The following is a 15,564-nucleotide window of genomic DNA, read 5'->3' as shown; positions in this document are numbered from 1 at the left end:
CCCCTCAGCCACCTCCACTGGATCATACATCTTTACATCACTGGCAGGGATTATAGAGAATGAACGAACTGGCATGGGAACTGGCCAAAGCAAGTGAAATAGATAATAAACAATAGTGAAATAATCAATCAAAAATGAACAATAAACTTTCTACTCACAAGTTTTAAAGGAATAGACACATTTCAAACATCATAGTATGGCTATGTACACTGTTATAATGATGTACAAATAGATAAAGTACAAAAGGGAAGATAAATAAACATAAATGGATTGTATTTACAATGGTGTTTGTTCTTCACTGGTTGCCCTTTTCTTGTGGCAACAAATCTTGCTGCTGTGATGGCACACTGTGGGATTTCACCCCTACCGGAGTTTATCAAAATTGATTTGTTTTGGAATTCTTTGTGGGTCTGTGTAATCTGAGGGAAATATGTGTCTCTAATATGGTCATACATTTGGCAGGAGGTTAGGAAGTGCAGCTCAGTTTCCACCTCATTTTTGTGGGCAGTGTGCACATAGCCTGTCTTCTCTTTAGAGCCAGGTCTGCCTATGGCGTCCTCTGCTAGGCCATGCTCACTGAGTCTGTACATAGTCAAAGCTTTCCTTCATTTTTGGTCAGCCACGGTGGTCATGTATTCTGCCACTGTGTATTCTCTGTTGAGGGCCAAAATATCATTCCAGTTTTTTGTTAATTATTTCCAATGTGTCAAGTAATTATCTCTTGATTTTCTAATGATTTGGTTGGATCTAATTATGTTTCTGTTGCTGTCCTGGGGCTCTGTGGGGTCTGTTTATGAATAGAGCCCTAAGACCAGCTTGCTTTGGGGACTCATCTCTAGGCTAATCTCTCTGTAGCTTTGTTTTGGAAGGTTTGGGAATCACTTCCTTGTAAGTGGTTGTAGAATTTATCGTCTCTTTTCTTGATTTTGATAATTAGCCAAATGTTTCTCTGTATGCATTATTTGGTGTTTTACGAACACAGAGGATGTTTTTGCAGAATTCTGCATGCAGAGGCTCAATTTGGTGTTTGTCCCATTTTGTGAATTCTTGGTTGATGAGCGGACACCAGACCTCACAACCATAAAGGGAATGTCAGGACTTCCCCCGAAGTTGTTCCCTCTCCTTGTTCGGGCGGCATTCGGCGGTCGACGTCACCGGCTTTCTAGCTGCTACCGATCCATGTTTCATTTTTCCTTTTGTTTTGTCTGTTTACACACCTGGTTCCCATCTCATAATTATATTCCTTATTTAACCCTCTGGTTTCCCTTTCTGTTTTGTGCATGATTGTCTTTCGTGTGTTGGAGTTTGAGTCCTGTTTTGTCCTTGTTTTGTAACTGGATTTTTGTTCTGTTCTTGGATTGAGTAAATACAGTGTTTGTTACTCTTACCTGTGTCCTGCGTCTGACTCCTTCACTATCTTCTAGATAGACTGACAGGGAAATGGGTTCTATAACTGATTCAAATATTTTTTGCCAGATCGTCTGTGAAATGTTATGTTCCTTTTGATGGTATAGAATGCCCTTCTTGCCTTGTCTCAGATTGTTCACAGCTTTGTGGAAGTTACCTGTGGTGCTGATGTTTAGGCCGAGGTATGTATAGTTTTTTGGGTGCTGTAGGGCAAAGGTGTCTAGATGGAGTTTGTATTTGTGGTCTTAACAACTGAACCTTTTTTGGAACGCCGTTATTTTTGTTGTACAGAGATTTACTGTCAGTGCCCAGGTCTGACAGAAACTGTGCATAAGATCTAGGTGCTGCTGTAGGCCCTTCTTGGTTGGGGACAGAAGCACCAGACCATCAGCAAACAGTAAACATTTGACTTCAGATTCTAGTAGGGTGAGGCCAGGTTGTGCAGACTGTTCTAGTGTCCTCGCCAATTCATTAATATATATGTTGAAGAGGGTGGGGCTCAAGCTACTTCCCTGTCTCGCCCCATGGCCCTGTGGGAAGAAATGTAATTTTTTTCTCCAATTTTAACTGCACACTTTTGTTTTTGTGCATGGATTTTATAATGTCTGATGTTTTCCCCCAACACCGCTTTCCATCAATTTATAGCAGACCCTCATGCCAAATTGAGTCAAAAGCTTTTTTGAAATCAACAAAGCATGACAAGACTTTGCCTTTGTTTTGTTTATTGTTTGTTTGTCAATTGGGGTGTGCAGGGTGAATACGTGGTCTGTCGTAGGGTAATTTGGTATATAGCCAATTTGATATTTGCTCAGTACGTTGTTTTCACTGATGAAATGTACAAGTCTGCTGTTAATTATAATGCAGAGGATTTCCCCAAGGTTGCTGTTGACACATATCCCACGGTAGTTATTCCAAATATTAGGGAAGATGCCAGAGCTGAGGATGATGTTAAAGAATTTAAGTATAGCCAATTGAAATGTGTGGTCTGTATATTGTCTGCATATTGTCCTGTAGTTCATTCAATGTAATTGGAGAATCCAATGGGTTCTGGTAGTCTTTAATAGTTGATTCTAAGATTTGTATTTGATCATGTATATGTGTTTGCTCTTTGTTATAGAGCCAAAAAGATTAGAGAAGTGGTTTATCCATACATCTCCATTTTGGATAGATAATTCTTTGTGTTGTTGTTTGTTTAGTTAGTGTGTTCCAATTTCCCCAGAAGTGGTTGGTCTATGGATTCTTCAATTACATTGAGCTGATTTCTGATGTGCTTTTCCTTCTTCTGTAGTGTATTTCTGTATTGTTTTAGTGATTCACCATAGTGAAGGCATAGACTCAGGTTTTCTTGGTTTCTATGTTTTTGGTTAGATAGGTTTCTCAATTTCTATCTTAGGGTTTTGCATTCTTCACCAAACCATTTGTTATTGTTGTTAATTTTCTTAGGTTGTCTGCTTGAAATTTTGAGATTTGATAGGGAAGCTGAAAGGTCAAATATACTGTTTAGGCTTTCTACTGCCAAGTTTACACCTTCACTATTACAGTGAAATGTTTTATCCAGGAAGTTGTCTAAAAGGGATTGAATTTGTTGTTGCATAATTGTTTTTTGGTACATTTCAACACTACTTTCCTTCAATCTTCCTTTGGCTTTGATGCCTCGTGATTGAGTGTTGCTCTGTTCAAGTAGACTGTTATTTTGCTGTGATGTGATAGGGATGTTAGTGGGCTGACTGAACGCTTTGAGAGACTCTGGGTTGAGGTCAGTGATAAAGTAATCTTCAGTACTACTGCCAAGGGATGAGCTGTAGGTGAACCTACCATAGGAGTCTCCTCGTTGCCAATGACTATATTACAGACCCAGTGTGTTACAGAGCTGCAGGAGTTGTGACCCGTTTTGTTGGTTGTTTTGTCATAGTTGTGTCTAGGGGGGCATATTTGGGAGGATCAGCTCCAGGTGGGTGTTTGTCCCCCTATGTGCTGAGGGTGTCAGGTTCTTGTCCAGTTCTGGCATTTAGGTCGCCACAGACTAGTACATGTCCCTGGGCCTGGAAGTAGTTGATCTCCCCCTCTAGGATGGAGAAGCTGTCATTGTTAAAGTATGGGGATTCTATTGGGGGGATATAGATAGCACACATGAGGACATTTTTCTGTGTTGAGATAATTTCCTTATTAATTTATAGCCAGATGTAAAATGTTCCTGTTTTGACTAATTTAATAGTTGGTTAGGTCTGCTCTATATCGAATTAGCATACCTCCTGAGTCTCTTCCCTGTTTCACACCTGGTAGTTTGGTGGATGGGACTACCAGCTCTCTGTAAACTGGAGGGCAACCAGTGGGTCTGTCTCCTCTATACCATGTTTCTTGTAGGATGACAATGACTGTATTTCCAATGTCTTTGATGAAGTCTAAGTTCCTGCGCATTAGGCCAAGAGCATATAACCTTAGACCTTGTATATTCTAGGATGAGATAGTGAAAGCTTTGTGTTCCATTGTGTCTAGTGTTGTTTTCAAGGGGTTTAGGCCTGGACCATTACAGTAGGTGTGAGCAGAGCATGTTGAGCATCTGATACATACCTCTTAGGTCGTAAGATGGGGCTTGGGCGGGTGTATTCATGGGGTTTGGGCCTGTTGCTCTGCTCAAGGCCTGGGCATATGTGTGGCTGTCATGTCGAGGTCTTTGCTGTGGGGGGGGCATAGGTCTGATCTGGGGGGGGCCTATATACTGTGGGTGTGGCCAGGCTTTGTTTGGCGGGGTCTCAGCTGGTTGGATTGTGGCTGGTGATGCTGTGGTCTGGGTGTAGATCCTCTTGGCGTGGGTTCTCTCAGTGCAGGTCCATTGGGAAGGGGTCTTGCAGGTCTGGGAGGGTGTATCACTGGTCTGGGCGGGGTGTCCGTTGCTCTGTGCTCCTGTTTGTGGTTCTGGGGCTGCGGTTGAGGGTGACATCCTTCAGGGTCCTGGCAAAAGTTGGGATTGCTGCCTTGTAGAGGTGGACCTCTCTCTCTTTCATTTACAAAGTATTTCAGGATGCTTGGGGGAGGCTGTATGTTCTGCTAGAGAGGGCAGGTTAAATGTACATCTGTAATGTGGATCTGGATTGTGCATTGTACTGATAATGTGGTTGTGCTAAGGTTTGGTGCTATGGATTTAGAAGGGGGGGGGGCTCTATATATTATGTCTCTCTCCTCACTCACTCACTCACTCTGTGTCTCTGAACATGACCCAGTCTCTCAACCCATCTCTATGGTATACACTATCAGGACATTGTGTCTGAACATAACAAGCCAGTGTTTCTAAACATAACTCCCTCTCCCCTAGGTGCTGTTGTTCCATGACCAGACCTATGGGATACACTATGAGTACACAGTGTCTCTGAACGTAACTGAACGTGATGATGTCAGTGAGGAGCAGAGAGCACCAGAGCACCTCTACCTTTGGACACACAGCTCCTGGCAAGACTGCAACGTACAGTGTGGAGGAGGTATGACGCACACACATCACAAGGAGAGTCTTTGCAGGGTTTCTGATAGCTGTTGACCTTGGATTCAAGCAAACTTTCAGCCACCCCCTCCAGTTCCCCCCCACCCCCCTCCAGTACACCCCTCCCCTTCAGTCCCCCCAGTTCCCCCTCCTCCCCCACCCCCCTCCAGTCCCCCCCCCCCCCCCCCCCCCCCCCCCCCCCCCAGTTCCCCCATACCCCCTTCAGTTCCCCCACCCCCTTCAGTTACCCTCCACCCTTTCAGGTCCCCCCCACCACCCTTCAGTTCCCCACACCCACCTTCAGTTACCCCCTTCAGTTCCCCCCGCCCCCTTCAGCAACCCCCCACCCCCTTCAGCAACCCCCCCACCCCCTTCAGTACCCCCCACCCCCCTTCAGTTCCCCCACCCCCCTTCAGTTCCCATCCACCACTGCTGCTTCTATCCATTTCGGTTACAAGTTAGATATGGGCCTCTAATCTTGACTGTGGAGCGTCACGTCTGTTCTCCATGCTGATGCACTAATCTGGGGCTGGTTGCCCAGCGCAGAGGATCCGCCAGGATCCGGGTTCCACAACAAACATCAAACACAGCTTGGCTGGATGGCTGCCTGGGGCAATGAGGGATGGGGAGAGGGCACATGGGCTGTTGCTCTCACACATTCACATGAGCAAACACACATATATACTGTTGAGGCTAATGAGGTTGGGTTAGTGGGTTTCACCTGGTTGGTGAGGCTGGAGCCATTCGGCTGGGACTGAGGTAGAGAGGGTTGGGGCTTGAAGGCTGGGCTTAGAGGCTGTGTCGGAGGGTTAGTTGGATTGATTGTTGGGACTGAGGTAGTGGGATGGGGCTTTGGAGGCTGGGCTTAGAGGCTGTGTCGGAGGGTTAGTTGGATTGATTGTTGGGACTGAGGTAGTGGGATGGGGCTTGGAGGCTGGGCTTAGAGACTGTGTCGGAGGGTTAGTTGGATAGATTGTTGGGACTGAGGTAGTGGGTTGGATCTTGGAGACGTGTTAGAGGCTATGTCAGAGGGTTAGTTGGACAGACCGTTGGGACTGAGGTAGTGGGTTGGATCTTGGAGACGTGTTAGAGGCTATGTCAGAGGGTTAGTTGGACAGACCGTTGGGACTGAGGTAGTGGGTTGGGTCTTGGAGACGTGTTAGAGGCTATGTCAGAGGGTTAGTTGGACAGACCGTTGGGACTGAGGTAGTGGGTTGGGTCTTGGAGACGTGTTAGAGGCTATGGCAGATGGTTAGTTGGACAGGCCTTTGGGGCTTGGGGGAGACAAATAGGCCCAGTGTTGGTGAACTTCTAACCTCTGAACTAGAGCACACCAGACAGATAGAGATGGCTCCCACTGTGGGACTCTCAACTGGGTTACCACGAACATACATGCAAACAAAGTTAAACACGTGCATGTACACGTGCACTCTCATGCAGGTGGACAGCACACTGCACACATACAGTACGTATCTCTAGTTTTGCCTATTCAATTCTCAGTTCATTGCTGAGACTGCAAATATCTAGAGCTGATTCTGGTGATATTAAAAATAAACTTTGAGGAAAAACCATTATTTTTATTAACTCAGAGCAACAGTATTTTACCATCATCTAGCAGTAGATGTGTAGTGGATGGATAGGTGGCTAGTTAATGTTGTTTTAACCCTTAAGAGTAGATTACCCTTTACTATAAATTCAACTGATGTTGTATCTCAACCAGTGGAAAACAAGGCTGCAAAAATATATTACAATTATCAGTAGGTTGTACTTCAATTTGCTTTTGCACTCATCTCAACACTATGACATCAATGACATGATTTTTTAAAAGTTGATTACTTTGTAAAGCTATTTAGTTATGAACTATGATAAATCCATCCAATTATGAACTGAAGTAACTCTCGAAGCAAGTCTGGTAATAATTAGAGTGAAAACAGCACCATGACATCAGCGGTTTTATCGCTATCCAGTGACTGATTAGCTATGATGCGTTGTTCAGTCTGAATCATCGATAACATATGTAATTTAGCTGTGATAGGTGTTTCAACCTTGGCTGGTGAGAGGGTGTGTGCAGGTTTAGGTGACCACTTTCGTTTATTTGTCCGTTCACTCGTTTGGAGTGCTTTAACAATGTCAAGGGTGAAGCTTATTGTAGCCAGCTAGTGGTTATCTTATTGTATCCAGCTAGTGGTTAGCTTGTAGCCAGCTGGCGGTTAGTTTGTTGTAGCCAGCTAACAGTTAGGTTGTTGTAGCCAGCTTGCTGCTAAATTATTTTAGCCAGCTAGTGGTGAGTTTGTTGTAGCCAGCTAGCAGTTAGTTTGTTGTAGCCAGCTTGCGGTTAGTTTATTGTAGCCAGCTAGTGGTGAGTTTGTTGTAGCCAGCTAGCAGTTAGTTTGTTGTAGGCAGCCAGCTGTCTGATGACTTAAAGGGTTTTACCAAATTTGATCAGTGTTATTTCCTGAAAGTCGCTAGTTGAAAATACAATCTGTGGGGTTGTGTACTGTAGGTCACTTTGGATAAAAGCGCCTGCGAAATGGCATATATCAGGGGTCAGCAACAGGCCTGCAAGTGTTTTTTCCCAAGTATTCCCACAAACAAAAGAGACATACAGTATGTGATGGTGTCTCAATGTAATCAAGGTATGGAAATTAATATTATTTTTTAAATACAAACTCTTTCTGAGCTTAGTTGCGATCAATTTGCAGTGTACAAATGACTAGGATTATGTTACGCCCGCCCCGACAAACCGCTTAGACAAAAATCATCCCGTGGCTGAATCTAGTTGCCTACATTTCATTTACATTTCAGCCATTTAGCAGACACTCTTATCCAGAGCAACTTACAGTAGTGAGGGCAGACATTTTTGTACTGGTCCCACGTGGGAGTCAAACCCCCAACACTGACGTTGCAAATGCCATGCACCACCAACTGAGCCACTGAGGACCCTGTACTCCTGCAAACACCATGCACTACCAACTGAGCCACTGAGGACCCTGTACTCCTGCAAACACCATGCACTACCAACTGAGCCACTGGGGACCCTGTACTCCTGCAAACACCATGCACTACCAACTGAGCCACTGAGGACCCTGTACTCCTGCAAACACCATGCACTACCAACTGAGCCACTGGGGACCCTGTACTCCTGCAAACACCATGCACTACCAACTGAGCCACTGGGGACCCTGTACTCCTGTAAACACCATGCACTACCAACTGAGCCACTGAGGACCCTGTACTCCTGCAAACACCATGCACTACCAACTGAGCCACTGGGGACACTATACTCCTGCAAACACCATGCACTACCAACTGAGCCACTGGGGACCCTATACTCCTGTAAACACCATGCACTACCAACTGAGCCACTGGGGACCCTGTACTCCTGCAAACACCATGCACTACCAACTGAGCCACTGGGGACCCTATCCTCCTGTAAACACCATGCACTACCAACTGAGCCACTGGGGACCCTGTACTCCTGCAAACACCATGCACTACCAACTGAGCCACTGAGGACCCTATACACTTGCAAACACCATGCACTACCAACTGAGCCACTGGGGACCCTGTACTCCTGCAAACGCCATGTACTACAAACTGAGCCACTGGGGATACTATACCCCTGCAAACACCATGCACTACCAACTGAGCCACTGTGGACCCTGTACCCCTGACAAATATTATGTGCGTAAACCTATTTAGCATAGAGTTCTACTTGACATTTTGTTGCCCACTTTTGGAGCGATTCAAAAAATGAGGAAAACCCAAAGTCCTCATAGGAGAGTCCGCGCCTCACTGTGTGTGTGGAACAAATCTCTGTTTCCTTGGTAACCAGAATTAATTATTACTCTTCTAGTATCTTTCGGTTTTTAGAGTAAATATGACTAGTTTTCCCTCCAAATGAATTCTGCCGACACTGTCGCTCTGAGAAGAACACTAATCGTTGTTGTGATCATACTCAGACCAAAGCGCAGCGTGGAATCGGTTCGACATCTTTTTATTTTAAGGACAACCGAACAACTAAACAATAAAGAATAAATGATACGTGACGTTCTGTAGAGCTCACAGGCATCAACACAAAAACAAGATACCACAAAAACCCAGTGGGAAAAGGCTGCCTAAATATGATCCCCAATCAGAGACAACGATAGACAGCTGCCTCTGATTGGGAAGCATAACAGGCCAACATAGAAATACAAAAACTAGAGTGCCCACCCTAGTCACCTAACCAAATTAGAGAATAAAAGGCTCTCTAAGGTCAGGCCGTGACAACTAAGGGATGGGATGGGGGTTGGCATTATCGTAAGGGAGCCTGTACACAGTGTTCATAAAACATTTCCCATCACAGGATTTTGGGACGATGTAGGAATATGAAACCTGTGACATAAATATTGTAGTGGGAATCTAGATTTAGTCATTTCTGAGCCATATAGTAGAAACCCATGAGCACATAACACAATATAACACAAACACACTGGTCCTTATATACTGTAGTGTACTTAACACAATATAACACAAACACACTAGTCCTTATATACTGTAGTACACTCAACACAGTATAACACAAACACACTAGTCCTTATATACTGTAGTACACTCAACACAGTATAACACAAACACACTAGTCCTTATATACTGTAGTACACTTTACACAAACACACTGGTCCTTATATACTGTAGTACACTTAACACAAACACACTAGTCCTTATATACTGTAGTACACTTAACACAATATAACACAAACACACTAGTCCTTATATACTGTAGTACACTTAACACAATATAACACAAACACACTAGTCCTTATATAGTGCACAACTTCTGGCCAGAGGGAGGGAGAAAGGATTGATTTTCATAAAGTTGGAACAAAGCCCAGATCTCGGGCCCTGCACACACACACACACACACACACACACACACACACACACACACACACACACACACACACACACACACACACACACACACACACACACACACACGCGCACACACACAAACACGCACACGCACACAGTAGTCGGGGCCTTAACCAGCAAGTGGTGGTTTGGATAGGGGCCAGCACAGCTCCAAATATAGGACTTCAGTGCTCTGATTTAGTGTTAATTAACTGAGTTTTATTGTGTAATTACCTTCGCATTAGACCAGGCTATGATGTAGTTCACTGGAGGGTTATGCCGGTTGAGACAGAGGCTTGAACTCCATGTGTTTTGTGTGTGTGAAACAGTTTGAATTTTTTTGAGACAGCGTCTCACTCTCACACACACACTCACTCACTCACACTCTCTCTCTCTCCCTCTCTCTCACTCACACTCTCTCTCTCTCTCTCTCTCTCTCTCTCTCTCTCTCTTTTGTCACTCTCTCTTTTGTCACTCTCTCCTTCGCTGTAATTTGTTTGTGTTTGTATACCTCAGATTATAACTGTGTGTGTGTTTCCAGGTGAGAGGAGGACAGTGGTGTCCTGTATGAGGCTGGTCAATAAAAGCATGACTCTGGTGAATGACAGCCTCTGCCAACCAGAGAACAGGCCGTTACCCCAAGTACGACGCTGCAACTCACACCCCTGCCAGTACAGGTGAGAGACACACACACACACACACACACACACACACACACACACACACACACACACACACACACGCACACACACACACACACACACACACACACACACGCACACAAGCAATTACACACACACACTTAATCAGGAATAGTTGAATGAGAAACAGGATGATGAAAAGATTGCATCATCCTGTTTCTGAGTGATTATAAAAACCAGCTCAATTGAGTTGAATTGGCTGTAGAAGGAGGATCCAGAATACTGTGCAGTGGAGTGCCTGTCAGCGTGCACAGTGGGATTGTTTCATGTCCTACTCAGGCAGAGTTTTACATTAGAGGAACTTGCAGCAAGGAATGTTTCTGAGCTGTACTGCTGATGCATTTAACCCAGATCTCTCTGTTCAAAGATACGGGGCTGTATCTCAAATGGCACCCTATTCCCTATATAGTGCACTACTTCTATAGGGCACTGGTCAAATTAGTGCACTATATAGGGAATAGGGTGCGAGATGTACGTGGTTTAAAGTGCCTTATTACCTTATCCACATAAAAGGCAGAGTGCCGTCTGGCCTATTGAACCGGCCTCACACTGACTCCCACTAATGTACTTGTATATCACTCAAACTTCAGGGTAGAGACTTCAGTTGTCGCTTTGAACTAGCTCACCTGATTCACCGAAACATGGGCTTGATCAGTAGTTGACAAGTTGAATCAGGTGTGCTAGCTCAGGAATGGTTCAAATACATGGAACGACTGGAGTCCCCCAGGAGAGCCATTCCACTTCCTCCCTCTTCAGCTCACACCGAGACAAGCAACTGGGACCTCTGCCTCGCAGATTCATGGGACTGCCCTCCTGAAATGTTTTTAGTCAGTTGTGCCACCAAAAAGCTGGCTATTGGTCAATGTGAGTGGGCACATTTCAGGCTGAGGAGTGAGGCTGCAAATCCCCTTATGTTACACTCACTGAACTGTTGTTTCACTATGTCTAGATTTTAGCCTCTAGAGTCTAGATTCTAAAGATTCTAGAATTCTATTTTCTAGCTGGTAAGTTGAGCACGGGGTTCCGTATTTCTGTTCATCTAACTTTATTTTCATTGAAAAATATTCCTTTCTAATTATTCTTGAGTGTATTCTGTCAATACGGTGCTGACTTTATACGACAGCCCCCATAGACATTGTATATATTTTTGGGCAACAGAAATGGACCTGCCCCAAATGGCCCCCTATTCCCTATAGTGTACTACATGTGACCCAGGCCCGGTCAAAAGTAGTGCACTATACTGTATCGGGAGTAGGGTGCCGTTTGGGACGTAGACAAAGACTCCCTGTATTTGGACCCAGCCCAGTTATACGTTTCTAAGACATACATTGATGTGGATATATTTTGCCGTCTCTTAGCCCCGTTCCCCTTTGCATCCATTCAGTGGATCAGTCAGCTGCATCTCTACCATATAGGCAGGACTTGTTAGGTACAGACACATATTGAATGGAAGTGGACTGTATTAGGACGTTGCTGTAAAGACAGGAAGAGGAGGAGGGATAAAAGACATGGACATGGAAGCAGAACACACACGCACACATTCACACACATACACAGAAAGACAGACAGACAGACAGATGGACAGACAGACTGGGACCTCTCCATCTAGTTTATTACTACATCACCTGGAAAATAGAGGCCCAGTTTTCCAGAGGCCCCAGGTGCTTGGCTGTAACTCTTTATGACCTAATTTCACCAGGCCTGGTGCTGTAAACCCCAAACCCCAAACTCTGTCACATCTATAGGGTAATGTTCATCAGGCACCAATTGGAAGAAGATGCTCTGAAACTGGGGAGGGACTACCTGGACTTGGTCCAATAAGGAAGGTTATTTTTCCTTTTCTGTTTGAAAACGTTTTGCTACGATGTGCCCTACTGATCACGACCCAGTCGATTAGTCAACATTACTTCATTGGCGACATCGTAGCGTACAAAAAACGCTTGGTGCTTTTTAATACTGGGAGGATAGTGTGTTGGTACTGTTTATTGTTTTGAATGAGAATTTAAGCGTATTTCAATTTCTCAGTTTCTGTCTTTGTTTTGTGTTGCATAGTGAACCACTCTTGTTTAACACAGAGGACACTTAAAGGTTCAATTTCTCAGTTTCTGTCTTTGTTTTGTGTTGCATAGTGAACCACTCTTGTTTAACACAGAGGACACTTAAAGGTTCAATGCAGCTGTTTTTATCTCAACATCAATCATTTGGGTGACAATTAAGTACCTTAATGTGATTGTTTTCAATTAAAATGGCAAAAATGGCTTATTAGCACAGAGCAATTACTCAAGCAAGAATTTTGTAGGACTGTAGGACTGAGTGGGGAGTGGGAAACTGAGAACTAGCTGTTATCGGAAGAGAGGTTTGGAACTCTTTTCCTTCTTATTAACTAATTCACTGCCTGGTGTACGGGAGTTGAGCGATGAGACAAGATAACAACTGGATACCACGAAATTGGGGAGAAAAGGGGGTACCATTTTAAATGAAATAAAACATTAAAACATAGTGAAATGACGTTCTCGGCTGCACTGGGCCATTAAATGTTTACTGATTGATTAAAAGAGATGGTGCTTATTTCTACACTTTCATTTCTACATATCTGCCAACATTAACCTGTTGATCATTTTACTCTAATCAATTTAATCAGAAAATACTTTAATGGCATGGAACGGGTTATCACATTACCAAAGCAAATACACATGATAACACACACACTCTACACACACATACACATGGATTTTGTATTGTAGATACACTACCGGTCAAAAGTTTTAGAACACCTACTCATTCAAGGTTTTTTCTTTATTTTTTACTATTTTCTACATTGTAGAATAATAGTGAAGACATCGAAACTATGAAATAACACATATGGAATCATGTAGTAACCAAAAAAGTGTTAAACAAATTTGCTTTGATGACAACTTTGCACACTCTTGGCATTCTCTCAACCAACTTCACCTGGAATGCTTTTCCAACTGTCTTGAAGGAGTTCCCACATATGCTGGGCACTTGTTGGCTGCTTTTCCTTCACTCTGCGGTCCGAATCATCCCAAACTATCTGAATTTGGTTGAGGTCGAGGGATTGTGGAGGCCACGTCATCTGATGCAGCACTCCATCACTCTCCTCCTTGGAACCAACAATCTCAAATTTGGATTCCAGACCAAGGGACAGATTTCCACCAGTCTTATGTCAATTGCTCGTGTTTCTTGGCCCAAGCAAGTCTCTTCTTTTTATTGGCATCTTTTAGTAGTGGTTTCTTTGCAGCAATTCGACCATGGCAGGGTAGCCTAGTGGTTGGAGCGATGGACTAGTAACCGGAAAGTTGCAAGTTCAAACCCCCAAGCTGACAAGGTACAAATCTGTCGTTCTGCCCCTGAACAGGCAGTCAACCCACTGTTCCTAGGCCGTCATTGAAAATAAGAATTTGTTCTTAACTGACTTGCCTAGTTAAATAAAGGTAAAAATAAAATAAATGAAGGCCTGATTCACACAGTCTCCTCTGAACAGTTGATGTTGAGATGTGTCTTTTACTTGAACTCTCTGAAGCATTTATTTGGGCTGCAATTTCTGAGGCTGGTAGCTCTAATGAATGTATCATCTGCAGCAGAGGTAACTCTGGGTCTTCCATTCCTGTGGCGGACCTCATGAGAGCGAGTTTCATCACAGCTCTTGATGGTTTTTGCAACTGCACTTGAAGAAAATTTCAAAGTCTTGACTGACCATCTTCTAAAGTAATGATGGACTGTCATTTCTCTTTGCTTATTGGAGTTGTTCTTGACATAATATGGACTTGGTTTTTTACCAAATAAGGCTATATTCTGTATACCACATCTCCCTTGTCACAACACAACTGATTGGCTCAAACGCATTAAGAAGAAAATAAATTCCACAAATTAACTTTTAAGAAGGCACACCTGTTAATTGAAATGCATTCCAGGTGACTACCTCATGAAGCTGGTTGAGGGAATGCCAAGAGTGTGCAAAGCTGTCATCAAGGCAAAGTATGGCTATTTGAAGAAACTCAAATATAAAATACATTTAGATTTGTTTAACACTTTTTTTGGTTACTACTGTACATGATTCCATATTTCATAGTTTTGATGTCTTCACTATTATTCTATAATGTAGAACATATAAAAAAAAGAAAGTAAACTCTAGTAGGTGCCTTGGCAAGTACTAATGGGGATCCATAATAAACCCCAGGAAGAGTAGCTGGTGCCTTGGCAAGTACTAACGGGGATCCATAATAAACCCCAGGAAGAGTAGCTGCTGCCTTGGCAAGTACTAATAGGGATCCATAATAAACCCCAGGAAGAGTAGCTGGTGCCTTGGCAAGTACTAATGGGGATCCATAATAAACCCCAGGAAGAGTAGCTGGTGCCTTGGCAAGTACTAATGGGGATCCATAATAAACCCCAGGAAGAGTAGCTGGTGCCTTGGCAAGTACTAATGGGGATCCATAATAAACCCCAGGAAGAGTAGCTGGTGCCTTGGCAAGTACTAATGGGGATCCATAATAAACCCCAGGAAGAGTAGCTGCTGCCTTGGCAAGTACTAATGGGGATCCATAATAAACCCCAGGAAGAGTAGCTGCTGCCTTGGCAAGTACTAATGGGGATCCATAATAAACCCCAGGAAGAGTAGCTGGTGCCTTGGCAAGTACTAATGGGGATCCATAATAAACCCCAGGAAGAGTAGCTGGTGCCTTGGCAAGTACTAATGGGGATCCATAATAAACCCCAGGAAGAGTAGCTGGTGCCTTGGCAAGTACTAATGGGGATCCATAATAAACCCCAGGAAGAGTAGCTGGTGCCTTGGCAAGTACTAATGGGGATCCATAATAAACCCCAGGAAGAGTAGCTGCTGCCTTGGCAAGTACTAATGGGGATCCATAATAAACCCCAGGAAGAGTAGCTGCTGCCTTGGCAAGTACTAATGGAGATCCATGATAAACCCCAGGAAGAGTAGCTGCTGCCTTGGCAAGTACTAATGGGGATCCATAATAAACCCCAGGAAGAGTAGCTGGTGCCTTGGCAAGTACTAATGGGGATCCATAATAAACCCCAGGAAGAGTAGCTGCTGCCTTGGCA

The 15,564-nt window shown here is 44.0% G+C and overlaps 1 protein-coding gene across 3 annotated transcripts in view; it reads left to right on the top strand.

The window, feature by feature from the left end:
* Positions 1-15,564, top strand: part of LOC110506903 (A disintegrin and metalloproteinase with thrombospondin motifs 17) — a 217,665-nt gene that overhangs the window by 180,810 nt on the left and 21,291 nt on the right. For all 3 annotated transcript variants that reach the window (XM_036964481.1, XM_036964482.1, XM_036964480.1), the window contains 2 exons: positions 4,721-4,883; positions 10,320-10,455. In XM_036964481.1, coding sequence (XP_036820376.1) covers positions 4,721-4,883; positions 10,320-10,455 — 299 coding nt within the window. The remainder of the gene's footprint in view (positions 1-4,720; positions 4,884-10,319; positions 10,456-15,564) is intronic.

Source organism: Oncorhynchus mykiss, chromosome 26 (assembly GCF_013265735.2).
Source record: "Oncorhynchus mykiss isolate Arlee chromosome 26, USDA_OmykA_1.1, whole genome shotgun sequence".
Taxonomy (NCBI): Eukaryota; Metazoa; Chordata; class Actinopteri; order Salmoniformes; family Salmonidae; genus Oncorhynchus; species Oncorhynchus mykiss.
This window is presented reverse-complemented; position numbering and strand designations above follow the sequence as displayed.